The sequence below is a fragment of the Perissodus microlepis genome, chromosome 6 (genome assembly GCF_051167445.1).
Source record: "Perissodus microlepis isolate ML-2025 ecotype Zambia chromosome 6, ASM5116744v1, whole genome shotgun sequence".
In the NCBI taxonomy this organism is placed as follows: Eukaryota; Metazoa; Chordata; class Actinopteri; order Cichliformes; family Cichlidae; genus Perissodus; species Perissodus microlepis.
Genome location: NC_140466.1, coordinates 37,882,366 through 37,908,129, shown reverse-complemented (window position 1 = coordinate 37,908,129; position 25,764 = coordinate 37,882,366). Strand labels below are relative to the sequence as shown.

Here is a 25,764-nt window from a genome sequence, read left to right as displayed (position 1 = left end):
AACTTTGTCAAACGCAAAAGCCATAACACAGAGGAGGGGGACGTACTCTGGTGCTGCAGGAACTATCCAGGTGCAGAGGGAGGAAAATGTGGAGCCGTTTGCGACGTGTTCAGCGCTGCTGCTGAATTTGGGAAATTTTGGAAAGTCACTTCCGTCTAGGCTTAGGTTTTTGTGTCTATATTTTGAAATAATGGGAATTCCCCCGCATCCTTAACGCCAAGGAAGCCCATTTGTTGAAATGTACATTAATCAAAATGGTCATGACATTAGTCATGAAATAAATACATGCGACAATAAATAGCTGCATGGGTTCAGCTTGGAGTAAAGTGTGTGCTTGAAATCACCTAATATCAGTTCAACTGGCCTAGATTTAGTCAGGTCGGGTTGTAGAGTGGAGCATTTAATTTGATTATATTGGCTCGGTATTCTTAAAATATACAGTGTGTTTCCACTAAAACAGCCGTTTAGAAATAAAAATAGAACAGAAAAACATTCCATACGTAGATGATAATAACATGCATCTATTAATTTATTTCCAGTCATATTTGTTGTTTATTTAAAAAAAAAAAAAATGTAGGTGATGACTTTTAAAGGTTTCTTGTATTATAATGCTTCATAGTAAGAGATAAGAAGTGGTCTGATGTATTGACTATGAAGGTATGACTGTAAACATAGTTGTAGATTTCTGAAGACACAGCACTGGTGTACATATGACTGTTCCCACCACAAACACGTGACCCTATACTGTGTTCTCTGCATCTGTTCCATTGTTGCGCTGATCATCACCACACACACACACACACACACACACACACACACACACCTCCTGAGCACTTTTAATTTTTAAGGGTTGTCTTACAGTATGTTTTGCACCAAGTATCGCAGCAATTTCCTAATGTCATAATCCCCCCAATTTGGGAATAAAACTTTCTGATTGTGAAATGTGAGCCATGATAGTAATACAAGCTGCAAGTGTTATGAGAAAAAAAAAAACACACACCCAAAAAGTATCTTATCTTGCTTTAACAAGAATGCTATTATTATGAATAACCGAGTGTTGCGTGATTGTGAGGAAGGAGCTCTGGCGTGTTGCTGTGGTGGCTCTGAGAAGAGCCGTTGTTGAGTGCGAGAGAGTGTTGGCAGCTCACTTCTTCTTGGCTGCTGTGGCCGCCTTCTTGGCTTTGGGCTTGGCGGCCTTCTTGGCGGGGGCTTTCTTGGCGGCGGGAGGCTTCTTGGTGACCTTCTTGGGGCTCTTGGCTGCAGCCTTCTTGGGGCTCTTGGTGGGCTTCTTGGCCGCCGCAGCGGGCTTCTTGGCCTTCTTGGGGGACTTCTTAGCGGCTGCGGGCTTCTTGGCTGCCGCTGCCTTCTTGGGGGACTTCTTAGCGGCTGCTGCCGGCTTCTTGGCTTTGGCAGCGGCGGGCTTCTTGGCTTTGGGAGCGGCTTTCTTTGCGGGCTTCTTGGCTTGGCTCTCGGTAGCCTTCTTGTTCATCTTGAAGGATCCGGAGGCCCCGGTGCCCTTGGTCTGCACCAGAGTGCCCTTGGCCACCAGGCTCTTGATGGCGGTCTTGACGCGGGCCTTGTTCTTGTCCACATCGTAGCCTCCGGCAGCCAGAGCCTTCTTGAGAGCGGCTGTGGACACGCCGCTGCGCTCCTTGGAAGCGGCCACGGCTTTCACGATCAACTCGCCCACGCTGGGGCCCACCTTCTTCGGCTTGGAAGCTGTCGTCTTCTTCTTGGCCGCCTTGGCCGGGGCGGCGGCAGCAGGTGCGGGTGCTTCCTCTGACATTTTCCCCTTTCGCTTCTGATCGAGAGTCACAGTGCAGTGATGGCAACTCGGAAGCGTCACGCTGCACTTAAACGCACCATGAGAACCGTGGAGAGTGAATGTAGCGCGCGCCGCTCTCGCGTGCGCCACGCAATGCTTCAGTTTGTGTTTCGTGTCTCGGGATCAAAGAGCTCAAAGTGAGTGTGTGAGCAGCACTGCAGGCCGACAGTGGAGCAGTCCACAGCGGACTCGTGTCTCCTCGGGCAGGCCTCGTGTCGGGCTCTGGTGCTCTCTGCTCTTGCTTTGTGGAGCCTCCAAAGCTCAGCGACTCAGTGCGGAGCTCAGCGCTGCTCGGCGGCTTTTTGCGCTCTTTTCTTTCCTAAAACATGGGAGCCGCAGCAGAGCTCCGTGAAAAGCCCTTTTCCAGCTCAGACACATGTTCGTTCGCGCACTCCGAGTTGAAAGCAGCATCTGGTGAGCGCAGCTGTGGGACAAAGTGACGCCGCGAACTCCCAGCAAACACACCGATGCAGCTGGAGGCCCACGGAGCAGCGAGACTTCCGTGAGAGCTGCTCACTTCTAACCAAAGCACAGCGGCCTCGAGTTTCACTCACGTTGTTGTATATCAGAAATCACCATTAGTTAGTCACCTTACGGCAGCTCGCTTCCACACTTTGGCCCTGATCTCTTAGTCTGCATCAGTCTGTTTCCTTCCAGCTACAGTTACCGACTCTACTATAAACAACAACAGCGAGTGAACACGTGAATACACACATCCACCAACTGATCACTAAGTATCTCAATGTGCAATACTCAATACCTGCTAAAAAAAAAAACATCCAACCATCTCACTATTAAACATTCTCTTTTTGTAGCTACTAGTCAAACGTATTTTTATATCTATTTCATTTATTTAATCAGAGTAATATTGCTGTTATTTTTTGGCATTTATTTAATCCTGCTCTGTCCACGTTGATGCTGTAACAAGGTGAATTTCCCAGCTCTGGGACTAATAAAGCTTATCTTGTGTCCTGGATAGCGACCTCAGTCTAATCTAGTACAGTGCATTTAATTATGCCCAGTATATCTGTGCTCCTTTTTCTGGAGGATTCTATTATTCTTCCACCCACTAAAAAAATGTGTAACCACAGATTGTTGTCCAAGATAAGTAAAATGCTGCACAATACCTCCCACCCTCCCATCATGTGTTTGACCAGTCACAGAAGAGCTTTTAGTGAGAGACTGAGATGACCAAAATTCACCTCTGAATCAGAATCAGAATGGGTTTTATTTCCTAATGTTGAGCAGGTTTACAACATTAGGAAATTGCTTCGGTACTTAGTGCAAAACATACTGTAAGACAACACTTAACTAAACATAAAAAATAAAAGTGCTAAGCAGATAGATATATCTTATTCACAGCACTTGCTACAATAGTTGTACTATCTAAAGGCATATAGAAAGGTGGCTACGGAGCCAACAAATTATGAATTAGATTGAAGATAGCTTTGACGGAAATTCCTCTTTGAGCATCGCTAGGAAAGCTGGATGCGTAGGACACAGCAGAGCCTGCCTGTGGGATAGGCAGTATAGGCAAATGGTAAAGATGCCTTCCATCCGGGGGTACCACAAGTGGGGGAAGAGAAAACACATTGGACTCCTTTTCTTATAATAATAAACACAAAAAAATATTAATAATAACTTAATATAAAAAATTATATTAATGGTAGTAATTCATACCTTTCCTAGTATCCATTTGGGCATCTAGGGTAGCTAATGTTTGCCCTCTAATAGTCCAAACAAACCACGCCTTTATCATAGTTGTTAGTCTAGTTGTGTGATTATAGTGTTAACGAGCACATCATCAAGTCAAGTAGCTTTATTGTCATTTCAACCATGTGCAGTGGTACAGTACACAGTGAAGCAAGACAGCGTTCTTCCAAGACCGTGGTGCTACATAGGACAATCAACACAGGACCACATAAAGTGCAAATGTACAACATAAGAAAAACGGTGCAACCCCAGATCAGAACGATACAGACAAATTGATACTAAATTTTAAGTTTACTGCTTCTTTGGATTCTGCTATGCAAAATTTTTGTGAAATGACAAACTTAACTTTGGATATCAGAAAAACAAACCAAAAAACAAAACAAACACTTCCATTTTACACACAGTAAAGAAACTGTCAAAATGAGTTAACTGGCCAGAGCAACATTTGTGTTCAGTACTGTTTTCAATTTGTTTTTTGGAATTTGCTTTGTATTGAATATATTTGGAAATTAGAATCTATACACACACACACACACACACACACACTAATAACCCCTCATCCCCAAGGGGCAATTAAGATACAATGGAGCAGTATGACGTTGGAGACAAGGACAGGGCATAAACAGGCCATAAGAATGAGACAATAAATACACAGCATATACACAGTTTTAAAATTAAAGTGACTGAATAGGTGAATAAATAACTAAGTGACTAAAAGTGAATAAAGTGTCGGCAGCACAAAAAGAGCGTAGAGTAGTTCATGTTTAAGGGCTGGAGTTAAAAAGCAGAGTGGCTTTGGGGACAGAGGTGGCTCTCGTCCTCTCAGTCCTGCAGGAAATGCAGCGGAGGCGCCGCCCACAGGGGAGCCATCGAAATGCACTGAAAGACTGTCAAATGTAAAGTCGCATTAATGTTGTGTTTGTAGTTACTTTGTCATAGTTCCACAACAGACACAAGAAGACATTTCCTGAGTCTGAGTTTGAGTCAATGTAGCGGATCAATAGCACCTAGTGACAAAGAACCATTTCCGCGATTGCAGTAGTTGGCAACATAGTAACTGCACGTTTGAAGGTAGAACGTAGGCTCTTCAGGACAAAGTGGGTGGCTCTGAAAAGAGCCGTTGGGTTGACTGACAGCAGGATCAGTTTACTTGGAGCTGGTGTACTTGGTGACGGCCTTGGTGCCCTCAGACACGGCGTGCTTGGCCAGCTCACCGGGGAGCAGCAGGCGCACTGCGGTCTGGATCTCCCTGGACGTGATGGTGGAGCGTTTGTTGTAGTGGGCCAGGCGAGAGGCCTCGGCAGCGATGCGCTCGAAGATGTCGTTGACAAACGAGTTCATGATGCTCATGGCCTTGGAGGAGATCCCGGTGTCGGGGTGGACCTGCTTCAGCACCTTGTACACGTAGATGGCGTAGCTCTCCTTCCTAGTCTTTCTCTTCTTCTTGCCGCCCTTGCCGGCGGTCTTGGTCACGGCTTTCTTAGAGCCCTTCTTGGGCGCGGACTTTGCGGGTTCAGGCATTTTGTTCCTTCGGTACTCTGCAGCAACGAATGAGCTGTGTGAAAGAGAGCAGCTCCCTTTATACAGGGTGTATGCTAATATCACTGCGCAGGCCCTCGGCTCTCATTGGCTGAGCTGCACAGTGGGCCGGACATTGTGTTGGAGGAAATCTATGAATTGTGCTACAACAGGCGCGCATCTAACAAAGAAGTGGTCTGTGTGATCGTTTCCTCATTTGTTGGAACGGTCATTTGTGTTAAATGAGCAGTAAATGTAGTGCTCTGTGTGGCAAATATGGAGGAGTTAGGGAGACACAGACTGAAAGCAAGAATATGCTTAAGATGTGACTACAGTCTACAGTAGTGAATTGGGCCTCAGCAGCAGCAGTGTTTCTTTGGAGCAGTGAGCTTTGTTATCTTCACACCATGCTGGCGTTTTCAGAGTGATGATGATGACATTTAAGAACTGTAGAACACTCGATGCTGACGAGCTTACGAAGCGCAGTAGTTTTGAAACGCTGCTCTGAAGCGTGGTTGAAACGGCTCATGTCACGTGTAACCAAGATGTTGATGTGTTTCACTGCAGTTTCAACAGCTGCAGTGAAAGCGCTTCAAATAAATGAAGCGCTTTCATTTATTTATATATTAGTATCAGTATGTATCAGTTCAACTCTACAAGAATCTTGATGATGTATTTCCTTACAAGAAATGAATGTGCATCTCACTAACAGCTACTCAGATTTAGCACTCTTAACATGATTAGTCAGCCTACAATAGTTATGCTGTGACAACACAGTAAAGTGTGGCTATGATAATGATACTCAAGTCAAAAAATTCATGTTAATTTTCCAAATTATATTATATATTATATCCAAGGTGGGTAAGAAGATCTAAAAAAAGATCATTTGTTACCTTCGCTGACACCATTTCTTTACTCTGATGAATTCTGAAGCCTTACTGAAAGTCTTCAAATCAACCATTCTTCTGTAGATGATGAGTTAACTGTTTTACAACTACTCTTTCAGGAAATTTTGAGAAAGTGGTTGATTACTGCCAGCTTGAAGGCTTGAACAGTCCTGTAGGTCTTAATGACATGTTGACGGTTTGGAGGAAATAATCACCAAAGCTAACTCAAAAGACCAATTGGATAAAAAGAGTCTAAATACAAATCAAATTAAGCTGAAATGTTAGTTTTTCCACTAATGAATTTTCAGCACCAACAAATATATTTCTGTTTATATTATAGGTTAAAAAGCAGTCTGAATTATTCTTAATGAGGTATTCACAAATTTACAGGTGTATTACTCTGTACAGCTTCCATATTTTGAAAATAATATTACAAAGCATCAAGATATGTTGCTTATATGCTAAGGCAGCAGCTTAAAGACTCGTGATAATAGCTCAACATGCTTGTTTAGTTTCCTGCAGCTGACCACGATTCAGCAGCAGACTGAACCAGGACTGGAAACCATTGCAGATGTCTATTTAAAAAGCATCAACAATTCGAAGGTAAACTTTTGTGCTCAATAATCTGTTAGTATACAGAGTTTATTCTTTGTCAGGTCACACGTCAGCTGTCAGCAAAACCTTTACGGTGTGGTTTGCTGGGGCAGCAGCATTTCTGCTGGGGACAGAAAGAGACTGAACAGACTGATCTGGAGGGCCAGCTCTGTTCTAGGATGCCCTCTGGGCCCACTGGAGGTGGTGAGTGACAGGAGAATGGTGACTAAGCTCTCATCCCTGTTGGACAACATTTCCCACCTCATGCAGGAGACTCTGACCGCACTGAGCAGCTCCTTCAGTGGCAGGCATGATGTGAGACGAAGAAATTCTGCATGTCTTTCCTTCCAACTGCTGTTAGACTCGACAACAAAGACTGCAGATGATCAAACGCACACAGACAGACAGACAGACACACACACACACACACACACACACACAATGGTAGCCTTCACTTAGTCTTAGTTACTTGGTCTCTCTTATGTGCAATATTACTGAGTGTAATTTTTCTGCTGCATTTTGAGATATTGTTTTCTTCTATTGACATATTATTTTATTTCATTCAATTTTATTGTTTTTCTTAATTTTTGCTGCTCTTAACTTTGTACTGTCCACTTTATGCCGTGACCAAGCAAATTTCTCACTTGTGGGATTAATAAAGGCTCATCTCATCTCATCTCATCTCAGTAGATTAAAAAAAATGATGATTAATTTGTCGTTTACTTACTTTTTACTTACTTTTACTTTACTTTACTTTACTTTACTTATGTAAGCATTGTAAAATGAACTGGTGTTCCGAATTGTCAAAGACTTTATAAAAATCTAAAAATAACATGAATCCATTGTCATCAAAAAGTTCAGAGTAATCTAGAATGTCTAGCATAGTCTTATATTGTTGGTTTATGTCGTTAAGCCATAAAACCTGACTGTTTTAGCTGTGATGGAATTTAGGACCATTTTGAGTGTTTTTGCTAGATTTAGAATCATTATTGAGCAGACCAACATGGTGCCAGTTATCTATAAGTAAACACTCTTTATTGGGTTTGTGAGTCAATGTGGTGGGTCCCTGGGTCATAGTGGGTGGAAGACTTCCCTCATTAAGACTTTCCACAAAAACTTCATGCAAAAACGGGGCCAGCACAGTAGCAAAAACCTTATAAAATTCTGCAGTTAGACCGTCCATTCCTGGTGATTTGTTATTTTTGAGAAGATTAATAATGCTCAGCACCTCTTGCTGTGAGATAGGTCGATCACATAACTCCATAACATTTTGACTTAAGGTCTAAATAGAAATGGAGCTCAGGAAAGAGTCTACTGAGGCCTGTGAGAAATTGGATTGGTAAAGATATTTATAGAAATTGCAACAAAAATTAACGGAAGCATTTGGTATCATCTTCAGTAATAACCCCACTGATGTTTAGCTTAACAATAGCATTAATGGTGGAGTGATGTTGTCCTAGGTTGAAGAAATAACTGGAGTTTTGTTCACCTTCTTCCAGCCATTTGGATCTTAAGTTAACTCTGCTTTTTTTCCACAAATATACGGTTTGTCCACTTGCAGGCCAAAGTGGCATGTTTGTTATATTTTGTTTATATGGTAATGTGTTTTAATTGTGAAATATAATTTTATTGTACATTTGTATTCACCAGTTGTACGGTGTACCCGTGTACTTAAGAGGAGCACATCAGTAAACATTCGTTTCTGAACAGCCAAAATGAGTGGAAGGGGGTAAGGATGGCAACTCTTAGTTTATCCTTGCCCACCTGCTCCTTTTGTGCCCAGTGTTAGAATCTATCATGCCACCCTATACACCTGCACCCTATGCCTCCAAGTTTTGCAATCTATGGGTCAGATTGAAATATGTTGGGGAAGGAGAACCTCCCGCTAGAGATTGTGTTGCGGAGGAATTGCTTTGTCAGTCCTCTTGGGTGAATCCTCGGGACATTTACTCTTTCATCTCCCTCCCAAACAGAAGGGACTTTGAACTGTGTTTTTTCCAGGAAGCTCCTCTACGACGCTTCATGGAGATTGTTGCTTCAAACTCTGGCCAACCAAAATGGAAAGAGTGGACGGTAGAATCATCTCTTCAAATTGAAATAACCACCCTTGTGGTCAAATTCTGGACAGGAAGAATCCCTGATCATGACATCCAATTATATTTGAAAAGATATTGTGAGGTGTTACATCCACCTATTAAGCCGGTGGACAAATTTGGCCTGTGGTATGGGGTTCGGAAGTTTAAAGTTCGTCTTCGGAGGGATAAAGATGGACATTTCATCCATATCCCCAATTCCATCTCTCTGGGTCCGTACAATGGTCGAGTTATCTATCCCGGTCAAGCGGCTAGATGCTTTATTTGCCAGGCTTCTGATCATCAAGTAAAAGAATGTCCCACGATCAAGTGCTGGAAATGTGGAAATCTGGGACATAAAGCTAAAACATGTCAAAATGAAAGTGAATGCTCTCTTTGTGGTCAAATAGGTAGACTTGTAGTCAAGACCGCCTAATCTGAGACCAAGACAAGACCAAGACCAGAGGGTATCGAGACCAAGACAAGACCAAGACCAGAGGGTATCGAGACCAAGACAAGACCAAGACCAAGTTGAGACGAGACCAAGACCGAGACCGAGTCGAGACGAGACCAAGACCAAGACCGAGACAAAAAAAAGTCTTTAAACTGCAGCCAGATGCTGCTTCGTTTACGGGTGTCAGGCATATTTATGTGTTTTTGCTTTCGCGCAGCCCTCCTCACCGCTGTCTACTGTCTCACTCACTTACTGAGAGGACAGACGGATGCTCCACTTGACTGTCGCGTCTCTCACCCTCTCTGTTTTTCACATAATGATATTATCCTATATCCTCGCATGTGATTGGCCACAATATGGAGTGATTGGAGCATAACTGAGCCACTTTGTGAGAGCTGAGCAGCGAAAGGAAATTAAGTGAGGGTAGAAATGATTGAAAGATTATTATGGTCTGTTTTGAGTTTTGTTCAAAAAAGAATGACTTCATATATATATATATATATATATATATATATATATATACATACACTTCTATATACATATGCAGGACACCTTAAACTAGTTTTTTAATTAAGCAGCAGGGCAGAACAAAGTCGGGCCTGTATCAAGACACAGGGACTAAACCCCAATTCAACCAGACCCAGAACTGATCCGGAATCAAAACAGGACTACAACAGTAAACAAGACAGAACCAGAATCAGAACTAGATGTTAGTAGCACTAAAAATCATCATAGACCTGCACTACACTTATTTTTTAATTCTACCAAAGTACAATATTTAGATTGAGAAATGTTTATATAATTATTTAGCCTTGTTGTGCAAACAAACCTGCATAACTTAATAAACATAGAATTTGAAAAGTAACAAATGGTATCTAAAAAGAAACACTAGGTACATACATGTTCTGATGAGTTTTGGCAAACAACCATTTGACTAACGTGTGTCTCACCTGCTCTTGTTCCATCTCTGTTCTGTCGTCATTCTCTCTCTCTCTCTCTCTCTCTCCCTTTCTCTCTCTCTCTCTCTCTCTCTGTTCCTCTCTCTCCCTCTCTCCCCCTCTCTCTCTCTCTCTGTTCCTCTCTCTCCCTCTCTCTCTGCTCCTCTTTCTCCCTCTCTCTCTCTCTCTCTCTGCTCCTCTCTCTCCCTCTCTGTTCCTCTCTCCCTCTTTGTGCTGACAATCAAGCCAAACACCAACATCATCAAATATACAGTTGAAACCAGATATTTATGTACTCTTCAGATAAAAACACAAACACTTTTTTAATTGTAACATCAAATCAGACTAAATGTTTATTTTTTTAGATTGATAAATATAAAAACATATTTGTTAACTTTATTCTGAGCCACACTTATGGAGCTCCATAATTCTTTTCCAGGTGTTTTGGTTGACATCTCTTGATTTTCCCATGTCACAGAAACAGGCTCTGTGTTTTGCCTTATATGCATCCACAGGTGTGCCACCAATTTACTCACATGGACTCTACTAACCTATCAGAAGCTTCTTCAGCTCAGAATGGAATCGTCTGGAGTTTTCTTATTAATTAACAATAAACTTAGTGTATATGTGCTCCTAAATTTGATGAAAGTGATTAAAATAGACAGCTCCCTCTTTTTATTCTGACATTTAACTAATTCAAAAGATATTTCAACATTTATTTATCTAAAACAAAAGTTTACTCTAAATTGATGTTTAACAGTAAAAAAAAGTTTTTATGTTTTCTCCCTAAAGCAGCGGTCTCCAACCTTTTTTGCGCCACGGACCGGTTTATGCCTGGTTTATTTTCACGGACCGGCCTTTAAGGTGTCGCGGATAAATACAACAAAATAAAACTAGTACCGAAAAAAAGAAGATTTATTCATAACACACGTGAAAAGACCCAGGAAAACCGAGTTAACGATCAAAACGATAACAAAATAACGCTGAAAACCGATAAAAACCCTGAAAACCATACATTTCACACCTGAGCCTCAACTCTCGCGGCCCGGTACCAAACGACTCACGGACCGGTACCAGTCCGAGACCCGGGGGTTGGGGACCGCTGCCCTAAAGTGTATGTAAATATCTGGTTTCAACTGTGAATATACTGCTGTGTATTGAAATTCCTCTTGTTTTGCATAGATATACTGAACAACATCCAAAGCATAATATATAAAATAACATCTACCTGAGTTTTTTCTTTGAAAGAAGCTCCTTACGTCCATTGTTGTGTTCATCAGTACACAATTGAAACCGATTTAGTGAGTTTGTTTAGCCGTGGAGGGTAACAACTGAAAATATGAAATGTAAGCTAAGACTCTCTAAAAAATCAGCATTGTTGTTCAGCTTTTTATTTATCCATTTGTTGATTCACTCGAAGAGCAAGTAACGCAACCAAGTGATCAGTTTGATATCAATCTTTTGTGATACACCGTCATATTTACATTATTAGTTCAGTACGAATGATTTGCTTTGGTACCTGGTCAAACTTAAGCTCTCCTCTGTCTGCAGCAAACTCGCAGGCAGCAGCTTCTCCCCCCTCGCTCACATGGGTGCTGTACTCAGTCGCCTAGTGCCTGAGCTCGGATCATACCAAAATTAGGGGGAATTTACGACGGTGCGCTCTGTGCTTCGTGTGTTGTTTTTGTTTTATACAGTTGTCAGTCAGGCATCTAACTAACAAATTACACTCCAAAAGACCCCATGCTTCTGAAAAAATGACACGGGCTTAAGCCCAGTAAGTCACCCCCCCACTCCGCTGATGGTTGACTCCAAATCTCCCGAACACTATGTCGATTTGAGAACGCAAGACCGAAACAGCGAGACCAAGACCGAGACCAAGACAAAAGTCTGTCGAGACCAAGACAAGACCAAGACAAAAGTCCGTCGAGACCAAGACTGAGACCAAGACAAAAGTCCGTCGAGACCAAGACGAGACCAAGACCACGTAAAAGTTATAGCAACTTTATCCCCTCTATTAGGGATGGAAGCGGAAAATTAACCGTCCATGAGAGCAAGAAAAGACATGCTGTCAGAGTACAATGCTCTTCCATGTTTTCGGCATTACCTTCAGACAGCAATGCTTTAAGATAAATGTTATTGAACCTCTTGAACCTTCTGTTTTTGATCCACTTCTTGGAGTGATAAGAAAAGAAGAGGTTGCAGCTGCTATCGAGCAACTGAATAACAATAAAACTCCAGGTCCTGGTCTCCCAGCTTAGTTTTACAAGTTGGGTATAGAGGAAGTAAATTAACTTTTAACCTCAGCTTTGAATTCAGGAGTATTATGTGACTCTTTCTATTTTGGTCTGATGTGTTTATTATATAAAAAAGGTGATAAAAGTGATATAAATAATTATAAATAATTAACAATAATGAACGTTGATTACAAAATATTAGCTAAAATAATAATGAACAGATTAGAAGATATATTAGATAAAATTATTGTGAAGGAACAGATGTGCCATAAAGGGTCGCCAGATGTGGGATAATCTGTGCACCCTGAGAGAGGTAATATACTCCAGAAGAGACTCTGACCTTTTTATTCTTGGCTTAGATCAAAAGAAGGCATTTGATTATCTCTCCCATTCGTATATATGGGCAGTTATGAAAGCCTATGGGATGCCGGACAGTTTCATCGCAATGGTAAAATTGTTATACAAGAAATCCATCATACAAGTCAAGGTAAATGGAAGTTTGACCGAACAATTCCATGCTTCGTGTGGAGTGAAACAGGGATGTCCGTTAAGCGCTGCTTTGTATGTTTTAGCCATCAATCCTTTATTGAAACTAATCAATAATGACCCTAATATTAAAGGATACTGTTTTAATGAAGGCTATAGAATAGAATAGAATGCCTTTATTGTCACTATACAGTTGTACAATGAGATACAGAGCATCTCCTACTCAGTGTAAACATGCTGGGGGGGGGGGGGGGGGTACAGTTCTGCAGCGCTATGTACATATGGACAGTATTAACATAGGGAAAAACATATATATATATATATATATATATATATATATATATATATAAAAAATGTACAATATACAAGCCGTAAGTAATATGTAATAAATAATGTTATGTATATACAGTTGAGTTATTGCACATGGAATTGGTATAAATAGAGTTATGTATATACAGTTGAGTTATTGCACATAGAATTGGTATTGCACAGTGGTGGTCCAGAGTGACAGCCATGGCTTATGCCGATGATGTTACAGTTATCATTAGGAACCAGGACGAGTTACACAGGTTACTTTTCCACCTCAAACAATGAATTGGCATCAGGGGCAAAATTAAACCCAGAAAAAACAGAAGGCGTGTGGTTTGGTTCCTCATTACAAAAGCCGAAAATAAACATACAGGGAGTGCAGAATTATTAGGCAAATGAGTATTTTGTCCACATCATCCTCTTCATGCATGTTGTCTTACTCCAAGCTGTATAGGCTCGAAAGCCTACTACCAATTAAGCATATTAGGTGATGTGCATCTCTGTAATCAGAAGGGGTGTGGTCTAATGACATCAACACCCTATATCAGGTGTGCATAATTATTAGGCAACGTCCTTTCCTTTGGCAAAATGGGTCAAAAGAAGGACTTGACAGGCTCAGAAAAGTCAAAAATAGTGAGATATCTTGCAGAGGGATGCAGCAGTCTCAAAATTGCAAAGCTTCTGAAGCGTGATCATCGAACAATCAAGCGTTTCATTCAAAATAGTCAACAGGGTCGCAAGAAGCGTGTGGAAAAACCAAGGCGCAAAATAACTGCCCATGAACTGAGAAAAGTCAAGCGTGCAGCTGCCAAGATGCCACTTGCCACCAGTTTGGCCATATTTCAGAGCTGCAACATCACTGGAGTGCCCAAAAGCACAAGGTGTGCAATACTCGGAGACATGGCCAAGGTAAGAAAGGCTGAAAGACGACCACCACTGAACAAGACACACAAGCTGAAACGTCAAGACTGGGCCAAGAAATATCTCAAGACTGATTTTTCTAAGGTTTTATGGACTGATGAAATGAGAGTGAGTCTTGATGGGCCAGATGGATGGGCCCGTGGCTGGATTGGTAAAGGGCAGAAAGCTCCAGTCCGACTCAGACGCCAGCAAGGTGGAGGTGGAGTACTGGTTTGGGCTGGTATCATCAAAGATGAGCTTGTGGGGCCTTTTCGGGTTGAGGATGGAGTCAAGCTCAACTCCCAGTCCTACTGCCAGTTTCTGGAAGACACCTTCTTCAAGCAGTGGTACAGGAAGAAGTCTGCATCCTTCAAGAAAAACATGATTTTCATGCAGGACAATGCTCCATCACACGCGTCCAAGTACTCCACAGCGTGGCTGGCAAGAAAGGGTATAAAAGAAGAAAAACTAATGACATGGCCTCCTTGTTCACCTGATCTGAACCCCATTGAGAACCTGTGGTCCATCATCAAATGTGAGATTTACAAGGAGGGAAAACAGTACACCTCTCTGAACAGTGTCTGGGAGGCTGTGGTTGCTGCTGCACGCAATGTTGATGGTGAAAAGATCAAAACACTGACAGAATCCATGGAGGGCAGGCTTTTGAGTGTCCTTGCAAAGAAAGGTGGCTATATTGGTCGCTGATTTGTTTTTGTTTTGTCTTTGAATGTCAGAAATGTATATTTGTGAATGTGGAGATGTTATATTGGTTTCACTGGTAAAAATAAATAATTGAAATGGGTATATATTTGTTTTTTGTTAAGTTGCCTAATAATTATGCACAGTAATAGTCACCTGCACACACAGATATCCCCCTAAAATAGCTAAAACTAAAAACAAACTAAAAACTACTTCCAAAAACATTCAGCTTTGATATTAATGAGTTTTTTGGGTTCATTGAGAACATGGTTGTTGTTCAATAATAAAATTATTCCTCAAAAATACAACTTGCCTAATAATTCTGCACTCCCTGTACAAGTAAATGATGAAATGAAAGTCTTGGGAATTTGGATCAACAAAGGGGACCCCTGTTTGTTAAACTGGTCTAAAAAGGAATGTGAAATTAAAGAAGAAGTAGCCAAATGGGAAAATAAAAATACTAACTATAAAGCGCGAGTTAATATAGTTAAAACCCATATAGTATCGAAACTTCTTTTCCTTGCCACGGTTTTTCCTCCTCCTCATAAAACACTTTTACTTTTAAACAAATTGTGTGTTAAATTAATATGGGGAACAAACCGAGAGGTAACGAAACGAACCTTGATGTATAAAGGCAAAGAGTGTGGTGGATTGGGTGCGCCAGATCTCCGCATCACTTTGAGAATTCCGTTTATTAAAAATGTTTTTAGCGCTCTTAATAGGGGAACTCCGTGGATTAGAGGTAATGTAGCACAATGGGAAAAATTAAAAGGTAGGGCTAGATCAAATATACCTTATTATAAGCTTTTTTTTTGGCGACACTACAGAACAGTGGAAAGACCTTAACATTAACTGGACACAAGTATGCACTAAACAAGTATATAATATAATTAATAATAAAAATAATGAAGGACAGATAAAATATAAGGGCGTGGGCGTAGAAGAATACCCGTTAATAGTTAAAAATATCCATCCATCCATTCGCTTATCCTTTTCAGGGTCGCGGGGGGCGCTGGAGCCTATCCCAGCTGTCATAGGGTGAGAGGCGGGGTACACCCTGGACAGGTCGCCAGTCTGTCGCAGGGCCAACACACAGGGACAGACAACCATTCGCACTCACATTCATTCACACCTAGTGACAATTTGGATTATCCAATTAACCTATCCCCACAAACTGCATGTCTTTGGACGGTGGGAGGAAGCCGGAGTACCCGGAGGGAACCCACGCAAACACGGGGAGAACATGCAAACTCCACACAGAAAGACCCCGGCCTGATGTTGGAATTGAACTCAGGACCTTCTTGCTGTGCGGCAACAGTGCTAACCACTGTGCCACCATAGTTAAATATATCTATGACAAATTAATCTCTGAAAATATGAGAGATACAGTGTGGTTGATCTCTGTTGGACGTCTCCCTGTTAGAGCAGTGGTTCAGTGGAGCTGTTATGTTACCACCAGAGAATGTCCAATGTCACGATGTGCCGAAGATGAAACCCTTGAACATTTACTGCTATCCTGTTACAGAACAGTAGAAATCAGACAGCAAATGACTAAAGTGGGGTTTGAAATTGAAAACAACATACAAGCTATAAAATATGGTCTGTTTAAAGAAAAAATGTACGACAGTTAAATGTTTGAGTACCTTTTTTTTTTTTTTTGGGGGGGGGGGGGGGGGGGTAATTTAAATTTTATATTTATGTATCTATTGTAAACTATTATGTGTATTGCCATATATTTTGATGCAAAGTTTTTATGTGTGTTGTTTGTTTGTGAATTTGCCATGAATTTTGAAAATAAAGGCTTTAAAAAAAAAAAAAAAAAAAGTAAGGGAGGTAAAGGACTCGGCAAAGGAGGCGCAAAGCGTCACCGTAAGGTGCTTCGTGATAACATTTAAAAAAAAAAAAAAAAAAAAAAAAAAATGAGGAAAAGTCCTTTAGTATTTGCTTTCCCTACACTCTGGAGTGCGGCTTAGCCAGTTATCTCCTTGCTTGCTCTGTATTTCGGATGTAAGTATGCCCCCCTAAATGTCTAAACCCTATTGCTGCAAATTTCAGCAATTTATGAGTGGCATTGAAATATGTGATCCACCTACACGGGATTACATGGCTGACAAACTTCTTTTGCAGTCATCATGGGTCAATCCACAAGACATCTACTCATTTTGCTACCTAACAGAAGAGACTTTCAATTCAATTCAATCCAATTTTATTTATATAGCGCCAAATCACACTTCACTTTGAACTGTGTTTCCTCCAAGAGGCACCCTTGAGACGATTTCTGGAAATCAGCCATTTCAAAACATCATAAATGAAAAGACTGGACAATAAAATCTCCAATTCAGCTAGAAGTTACAACATGCTTGAGCACCCTCCCCTTTTCTCCAGGATGCCTCAAGTGCCCCTTTCTTGAGGTTTTTTTTTGTTAAATGTGTATGTGCGTATGGAGCCCTGTCTTTCCCCTCAACAATAAAATGTAACTATTAATCTCAATTTTGCTAAATAAAAGGATCTGGCATGCATCAGTCACATGACTACCATTAACCAATGGTCACCCTTGAGGGCAGAGCGCGCTTGTTACGAGCCGGGTACGAGCTCGCAAAGTGCACACGCATTTTCTGCAGGCTGGGTGGTGCGGAGCTGGAGGAGAAGGGCTTTAGAAAGGATTAAAGAGCACAGTGCATCAGAGTCTCACATGTGTGGTATGGTGAGGTGGAACTCATTTAACAAAAAAAAACCTTGGAGGCAGCTTTTGAAGTAGCTGACCAAGTGTCACAAGCTGCAAAAGACAAAGAAAGAGAGAGAAACAGAGAAATTTTGTCTCGTTTGATAGACATCACTCTTTACCTGGCAAGGGTATGCCTTTCAGGGGAGATGATGAGACCTTGTCAAGCCAAAATCGAGGAAATTTCTTAGAGTTAGTTGAGATGTTCAGCAAGTTTGACAGTGTAATTAAATTACACCTTGATGCCATAAAAGAGCGACAGGGACCTGGAAAAAGACCTCTCGTCTCGCTCCTCTCAAACAGAAGTCAGAACGACATAATCAAAGCTTTGGCCACATCAGTAAGACATGTCATCCAAGCAGAAATTCAAGAGTGTGAAACCTTTTCTATCATGATGGATGAAACCACAGATGTGTCGCACACAGAGCAGGTTTCCTTTGTTGTCAGATATGTGCACAACATGGAAATCAAGGAGTGCTTCCTTCAGGTGTGTAATGTGGAGTCAACAACTGGAGATGCTCTTGAAAAGCTAGTAATAGCTCTACTGAAAGAAAATAATCTGAAGATTGACAACATCCGGGGTCAAGGTTATGATGGGGCTGCAAACATGAGCGGGCGCTTTAAGGGACTTCAGTCAAGAATACAAAAAAAAATCCAAAGGCCTTATATGTCCACTGTCAGGCACATTGCCTTAATCTGGTTTTAGTAGAGAGCGCAAAGTCAAACATGTGTTTTGTCAGCTTTTTCAACCTAATCGAAAAGCTTTACACTTTTGTGGTCAATTCATCTAAACGACACTCTGCATTTATTAAGACGCCAAACTAAACATCGCTTTGGAACCCCTGTCGCACCCTCTCCGCATTCACGCGCTCTCTGGCCACCGCCTGCCCGATATCACTCATGTCTCGGAATTCCTTTCTCTGTCTCTCTCAGGCAATCACACGGAGAGGATTTGTTTCTTTGCATTCACGGCTCACCTCACTCCGCTGGTTCTCGGTCACCCCTGGCTTGTGCTCCATAACCCGCACATTGACTGGGAGAAAGGTGACGTTCTAGGTTGGAGTGTGAATTGTCACATGAATTGCCTTCGGGCAGCCATGTCACCCATTCCGCTTCCGCCCTCTGACTCGCCGTCCGACCCCCCGGATCTCTCGGCGGTCCCGCGGGTCTATCATGACTTGCGAGACGTTTTCTGCAAGGATCGGGCGCGGTCCCTTCCCCCCCACCGCCCGTATGACTGATCGTTCGCCTCAAACTACCACGCAACATGCGAATTCACAATGTTTTCCATGTGTCCCAGGTCAAGCCGGTGCTCTCCAGCCCGCTGTGCCCTCCCACCAGGGCCCCGCCGCCCCCCCGGCTCGTGGATGGTCAGCTGGTTTACAACATCACCCGCATCATGGACTCCCGGCGCCGGGGCAGGGGTTTTCAGTACCTGGTGGACTGGGAGGGCTACGGGCTAGAGGAACGTTCCTGGGTGCCTCGGGCGGCTATTCTGGATAAGAATATGCTTCGGGACTTCCATCGCAGGCATCCAGGTAAGCCTGGTGGGTCGCCGGGAGGCTCCCGTTGAGGGGGGGGGGGTACTGTCATGGTCCCCGTGCCTGCCCAGCTGGCCTCACAAGGCTACACTTGTGTTTTTGCTTTCTCTCTCTCTCTCCCCTACCTCTCTGCCTGGGCGGAGCTCACTGCTGGCTCCCGCCCTTGGCTCACACACCTGTTGGTGATCAGCTGATTTCCCGACTACTATTTGAGGCTGGGCCACAGATCTTCTCATCACTGGATGATTGTGCTACTAACGTTAGTCTCTCTTCCCAGCTCCCGTGGTCTTGTACCTTTACGCCCTACCTTCGTGACTTGTGAGTGATTTTTCCCTTTCTTGTTCCAGTTTACCTTCCCGGACCTGTGACCTCCCAGCTGTACGAACGTGTGTGAGTTGGATGTGAGCACGTGAGCGAGCGTGAGAGAGAGAGCCTTCCTCTAATCCCTTGGAACCCTGGATTTTTCCCCCGTCACTGTATATATTATCGCACTGGTGTGTAAATAAACGGTGCTCTGAGACGTCAACCTGTTCTGCGCTTGAGTCCCTGCTTTCAGATTGTGACAAATACCTTGAGCAATTTAGGGATTGATGCCGTTGGTTTAGATATATACAGCAATAAATCATCTGCATACAATGATACTTTGTGCACTGTCCCATCCCTAGAGATTCCGGCAACCTGACTGTCCTCCCTAAGAGCGATAGCTAAAGGTTCGATTACTAAGTTGACAAGATAGGGAGATAAACTACAGCCTCGCCTGCAGCCTCCACTAAGCTGAAAAATGTCAGAGGTTACATTATTTGTCATCACTCCCGCAACTGGAGAGGAATACAGTATTTTAATCCATTTTCGAAACAATGGGCCAAATTCAAATTTATTTAGGACCGCATGAAGATATGGCCATTCTATACGGTCAAAGGCCTTTTTTGCATCAAGAGAAATTATTATTTCTGACTTTTCTTTTGGTTCTGATGCATATAAAATATTAAATAGGTGGTTCATATTATAAAATGACTGTCGCCCTGGTATAAAGCCGGTTTGATCAGGATTAATAATTTTTGGCAGTATAAGATCGATTCTATTAGCTAAGATTTTTGTGAGAATTTTATAATCACAATTTAAGAGGCTTACCGGTCTGTAGGAGCTGCATTGTGAGGGATCCTTACCCTTTTTGTACAGCACAGAAATTATGGCTTGTTTCATAGTATCTGGTAATTTCTCTTGAAAGAATATTTCCTGGTATACAACTTTGAGTATTGGTGCTAGTTTATCTATAAACATTTTATATAATTCAATAGGGAAACCATCAGGTCCCGGTGCCTTGTTACTTTGCATCGATTTAATTGCTTCAACAATTTCACTAATGGTTATCTCTCTATCAATTTCTGTTCTGTCATTTACAGATATTTGTGGAATCGGTAATCTATCAAGCATTTCAGCAACCCTTTTTTCATCAACCGGATCTGAAGTGTAAAGATTGGAATAGAACATTTTAAACTGGTCATTAATGGTTTTCGGATCGGACGTCTTTTCTCCAGAGGTTTTACAGATTTCAGAAATCGTGTTAGCTGATATGGATTGCTTAATTTGATGTGCCAATACTTTTCCGGCTCTTTCCCCATGTTCATAGAACTTTTGCCTTGATTTGAAAAATAAACGTTCTGTTTGCTGAATGGACAGAATTTTGTATTCTGAATTTAGTAATAATTTTCTCTTATAGAGGTCTGGTGTTGGATTTTCTGCATATAAGCAATCAATCTCTTTTATACTGTTGGCTAGGTTGTTCATTTGTTGTAAGTATTGAATGATACATATGAAATTATCTGGCCTCTAAGATAGGCCTTTAATGCCTCCCATACAACAGTCATTTTCAACTCTTGGGTTTGATTTGTCTCTAAGAAATACTGTATTTGCTCAGAGACCATTTTTTTAAATGAGTCTTTAGCAGGGATGGGTATCAAAAACCGGTTCTTGTTGAGAACCGGTTCCCACTGTTTCAATTCCTTGGAATTGTTTGCCATTTTTGCAAACAATTCCCTTATCGATTCCAGTCGCCCCGAATGACATCACCACGTTGTGGAGCGTCATTTACCTGGCAGGAAACACGGCGCCTAAGCGGCTCAAACGCTCAAAAGTTTGGTTATACTTTACGAGAACAGATGACAACAGGGCAACTTGCAATACTTGCAAAGTAGATATTTCATTTAAGGGAGGAAACACTACGTATATGCAAAAGCATTTGCTCACAAAACACGCGATAACCTCAAATGAATGTCGTGTTTTTAATTCCGCTCCGGACTCGTGAATCTCAACCCAGCAGCAGCGGTAACGTTTGCACGTCCTCTCCCGTTAATGCGGCAGGTAAATAATCAACTAACAGTGCATATTATGTTAGCGCGATCTGCCTTATTACAAAACCTGCCATTACGGTGCATTTAGGTGACCATGATGAGAGAGACAGACAGAGTCTGGCTGGCGCTCGCTGGCAGTTCTCGCTGCAGTCTACCGGTAGCGTCTCCTTTCAGGCCAGGATAGACGAATGTCACCGAGCAGTGACTAAGTTTGTGGTAAAAGGCTTGCACCCCTTTGCCACAGCAGATGCCCCCGATTATCGGTAAGTGAATGTGTTTAATTGTAGGCAGGGACATTACTGGATATTCTTGTGTAATTGCTACAGAATAATTTATGTTATACTTTGTTATTGCTACAGAAGAATATTTATTTTATTATTTTACATTTACAATTTTTTTTCCTGGGGACCCTGTGACACCCCATTGAAGAGCCGTAGGCTGGATCTCTTAAGATCTCACTGTTGGGTTCGTAAGGCCATGTTACTCCTAAATTTCTATCTTGTTCAAAGAGAAGATATAAAACAAAGTTCTAAGTTAATCGACCTTGTAATTTCTCCTTTTTAAAAAGAATCGATAAGAGAATCAAATCATTGAACAGAATCAAAAATGGAATCGGAATCGTGAAAATCTTATCAATACCCATCCCTAGTCTTTAGTTAGGAGTAAAGGATCAAGTCGCCAGGCCAGTTTTTGACTTGGGCGTTCATAAAAATTAACATCTAATTGCACTGGACTATGGTCTGAGATAACGATAGAGTTGTATTGGCAATCTAAAAACTTGGGAAGAATTCTATTATCTACAACAAAAAAATCTATCCGTGAGTATGACCGGTGTACTGGTGAGAAAAATGAGAATTGTTTAGATGTAGGATTTTTGTTCCTCCAGGGGTCAAAAAAAGCGTAAGATTGCATAAAGGATTTTAGAACATTACCCGCTTTTGAAATTTTGCTATCAGGTTTTGGATTTGATCTGTCAAGTTGAGGATTAAGCACGCAGTTAAAGTCACCACCCAGTATCAAATGGGACTCTGTTAAATCTGGCAGGTGTTTTAAAAAGGTACAATAAAAATTTGGGTCGTCCCAGTTTGGTCCGTATACATTTGCAAGAATTACTTGTTTCCCATACAAACTGCCCTGTATAATAATATATCTCCCTCTGGTATCCGCCACAGTTGATAGTGGAATAAATGGAACCCCCTTCCTAATTAGAATAGCAACACCCCGTGATCTATCCTCAAATTTTGAGCTAAATGTTTGGCTTATCCATGTTTTTTTTAAGTTTAATTTGTTCACTTGATCGGAGGTGTGTTTCCTGCAGATATACAACATCGGATCTCAATGATTTTAAATGAGTAAAAACCCTTGTGCATTTAACCGGATAATTTATACCTTTAACATTCCAGCTTATAAAACGAAGAGGCAGATGACTTTGCGAGCTTGCCATTCAGGTACCAAAATGCAAGTGCAGAAAAAATGTGTCCCAACCTCTGGACTCCCCCCCCCCCCCCAAAAAAAGAAATAAAAGAGGGGGAGAAAAAGAAGAAGAAAAAATAAAGAAAAAATAAATAAATAAAACGAGCCTCAAAACCCCATGCTGATCTACTGTTATCCCTGAGATCGCAATCCTCCAGGCTAGGATAGCACAAACAGCCCCTCAACTGGGCAAATATATGACATTTAATAACTAAGCTAAACTCCAAAACTTTCCCCGTGTTTATTCTAATCAAATGCCCCAGAATAACAGCAATATCTCAAACATATCAAAAATCGGAACAAAGTAGGAAGGCAGAGTATTCATAATAAATTAAATCAAGATTATTATACCTTCCGGCCTTTTATGAATATGGCCCAATTAATTACTTGACTTCTCCCCAACACCGACGTATAACAATGTCCCTTGAGTTCAAACAATCACACATGTGAAGTCCAACTTATCTCTTCTCACTCCGCTGTACCTCTCATGGCCGTAGTAAGTCTTTTTTGATAAAGTCTATTGCAGCCGCTGGGTCGGTGAAACAATTGTCCTGTCCCATAGGTGAAGTGATGCGGAGAACAGCTGGAAACAAAAGTCCAAACTTAACGCCAGTGTAGCCTGGGAGCAAACGTTTAGCCTCCATAAAAGCAGCTCGTTTCTTTGCCACCATTGCTGTAAAATCAGGAAAAATGCTTATCTTCATGTCCTGCAGCAGCAACGGCTGCGACTTGGCGGCCCTTCGGAACACCTCTTCCTTCTCTTGGAAATAGTGAAACTCCACCAGGATTGCCCTGGGGGAGTTTCCCTGTTGACCCAAGCTTCGATGAGCGCGGTCCAGCATCGGACTAAAATCGAGGCCCAGTATGTCTTTCAGCATTGTAGCAATAACAGCCGTGGGTTTCCCGGTGTTTTCAAAGCCCTCCTTCACCCCTACAATGTGTGCATTGCACCGGCGGTGGAAGGTGGAAATGCACTTCTTTCTGCTCCCGTTGGGAGGATCATCAACAAGCTCCTCCATAGCCGGATGATTCTTGGCAATAAAAACTGTGCTCTGAGAATCTGCGTTGGCTGATCTAGCAGCAGTTTGTAGATTTTCCCAAAAGGGACGACAGTGGACAGTGGACTCTTCACCATCACTGGCACTTTCATAGCAGTCCAATGTACTGTCATCGTTACTTCCATTTTCATTTATCTCTCCATTACTGTCATCCTCACCATAGTTCTCAGACATCAAAGGGACTGGGCCTTGTGTAGTACACCTATTAAACTGTTCCACCTGAATTTCCTCACCATGTTCATTGTGCTGAGGGTCCGATACATGATGTTTTTCCTCATTTTCCTGAGGAAAATCTTCTACTGTTGCTGGAATATCCTGGATCCCCAGATTACCTGACACTTGAGATTCAGCTACTGTAGGAATTTTAGGTTGAGGTGAAGGCAGTTGTTTCACAGTTTGAAGCTGGGTCAAAATCGACTGAACTACATAAAATTTTGGCTACCATATGATCAGAAAGGTGCGATAAAAAGTACCATATCACAAGGCTTGAGTCTGGGAAGAGATATATATCCTGTCTATCCTAGTTTGACCTTGAGAATGGACCTTGAGAGGATTTAGAATTCTGTACAAATCTCTGAGAGATACATCTGCGCATACTTGAGCTAGCAATTTGCCTTCACGGGTTGCTTTAAATGGCGTGGCAGCAATTCTGTCTCTCTCTCCTCTGTAACAATATTAAAATCCCCACACAAAATAACATTAAAACCCACTTCCAGAAGCTGTTTCAGTTTTTTTAACAACTGCTTTTTTTTGTTCTTTTTTTGTTCCACCACCGGATTTAGATCTACTATATCACTGTCATTTTTCAGCCTTGGTTTTTGTAAACACAGTAGATCAAAATCTCTAATAAGAAATCTATCTTTTATCTCTCACTCTCTGACTGCAGGCCTCTAACATTCCATGTAGCTATTTTAAAGAGACTCACATAGAAAGAAAGGAAGTGAGAATAACTTACAGAGCCTTGATCTGTTGTCTTTCCGTTTTTCCCTGCTGTAGGATGCCGCAGAGACGCTCCTCTTTCTGCCTCCATTAACCAGTTCCTCAATAGCAGGATGATCCCTGTTAGAGAATATCGCCTGTAGTGGCTCTGCTTCTGCCAATGTAGTAGCATACCCGGTTGAAGTTTTCTCAGCAGCTGGTAAGTTGGTAGTTTCCTCACTATCACTCGCGCTTTCGTAGCATTCGGACGTGGCGTCATCATCACTTCTATTTTCCTCCCAGTCACTATCATTCTCACTGTCTTTCTCAGACATCATCAGTGCTGGATCCTGTACATGATTGTCTCCTTGTTCTTCCCCAGGCTCATTTGGTTGCAATTGTATGACATGATACTCTTCTTCTGGGGTGTTACTATCGGCAGAAAACTCAGCTAGACCTGGGGTACTTTGTATCATTGGATTAAGTGAAGCTTGCGATTCAAGCACTACCAAGTTTACCGGTTGGGCTGAAATCTGTTGATCTTCTGCTGGGTCGGGATCGAACGGACCCTGTCCAGGTCTTCTAGTGAAGCAGTTGTTTGTTGTGGATCAGACGTCACAGGGGCAGAGGAGAGCTGCTGAGAATTCTTGGTTATGTTGGAATAGGATTTTGGGCATTTGAAGAAAGTATGCTATGAATGCTCTTTCACACAAAGAGCATTCATTTTTGTTTTGGCAAGTTTTGACTTTATGTCCTAAATTTCCACACTTTCAACACTTAATTGTTGGACACTCCTTCACTTGATGGTCCAAAGCCTGACAGATGAAACATCTGGTCACTTGTCTGGGTTAAATAAAACACCCATTGTACAGGCCCAAGGAGATAGAGTTTGGAATTTGGATGAGATGGCCAAAGTCATCTCTCCACAAACTGACTTAAAATTTCCATACTCCCTACCAGAGGCCGAATTTATCAACTGGTTTGACAGGTGGTTGTAACACATCACAATATCATTTAAGATATAATTCAGTTTCTTGGTCAGGCATTCTTCCAGTCCAAAACTTGACCA

General features: G+C 42.0%; 2 protein-coding genes across 2 annotated transcripts; both read right to left on the bottom strand.

The window, feature by feature from the left end:
- Positions 1-1,031: 1,031 nt before the first annotated feature.
- LOC146386187 (histone H1-like) lies at positions 1,032-1,853 on the bottom strand. Its single transcript, XM_084932267.1, has one exon. It carries the CDS (start codon positions 1,784-1,786, stop codon positions 1,145-1,147), a length of 642 nt encoding a protein of 213 aa, XP_084788393.1. The 5' UTR covers positions 1,787-1,853; the 3' UTR covers positions 1,032-1,144.
- Positions 1,854-4,323: 2,470 nt separating this feature from the next.
- LOC146386186 (histone H2B 1/2) lies at positions 4,324-5,105 on the bottom strand. Its single transcript, XM_084932264.1, has one exon. It carries the CDS (start codon positions 5,057-5,059, stop codon positions 4,685-4,687), a length of 375 nt encoding a protein of 124 aa, XP_084788390.1. The 5' UTR covers positions 5,060-5,105; the 3' UTR covers positions 4,324-4,684.
- Between the last annotated feature and the right edge of the window lie 20,659 nt (positions 5,106-25,764).

Excerpts from the sequence above, each read along its gene's own strand:
- LOC146386186 (XM_084932264.1), bottom strand. The coding sequence starts at position 5,059 with ATGCCTGAACCCGCAAAGTCCGCGCCCAAGAAGGGCTCTAAGAAAGCC.
- LOC146386187 (XM_084932267.1), bottom strand. The coding sequence starts at position 1,786 with ATGTCAGAGGAAGCACCCGCACCTGCTGCCGCCGCCCCGGCCAAGGCG.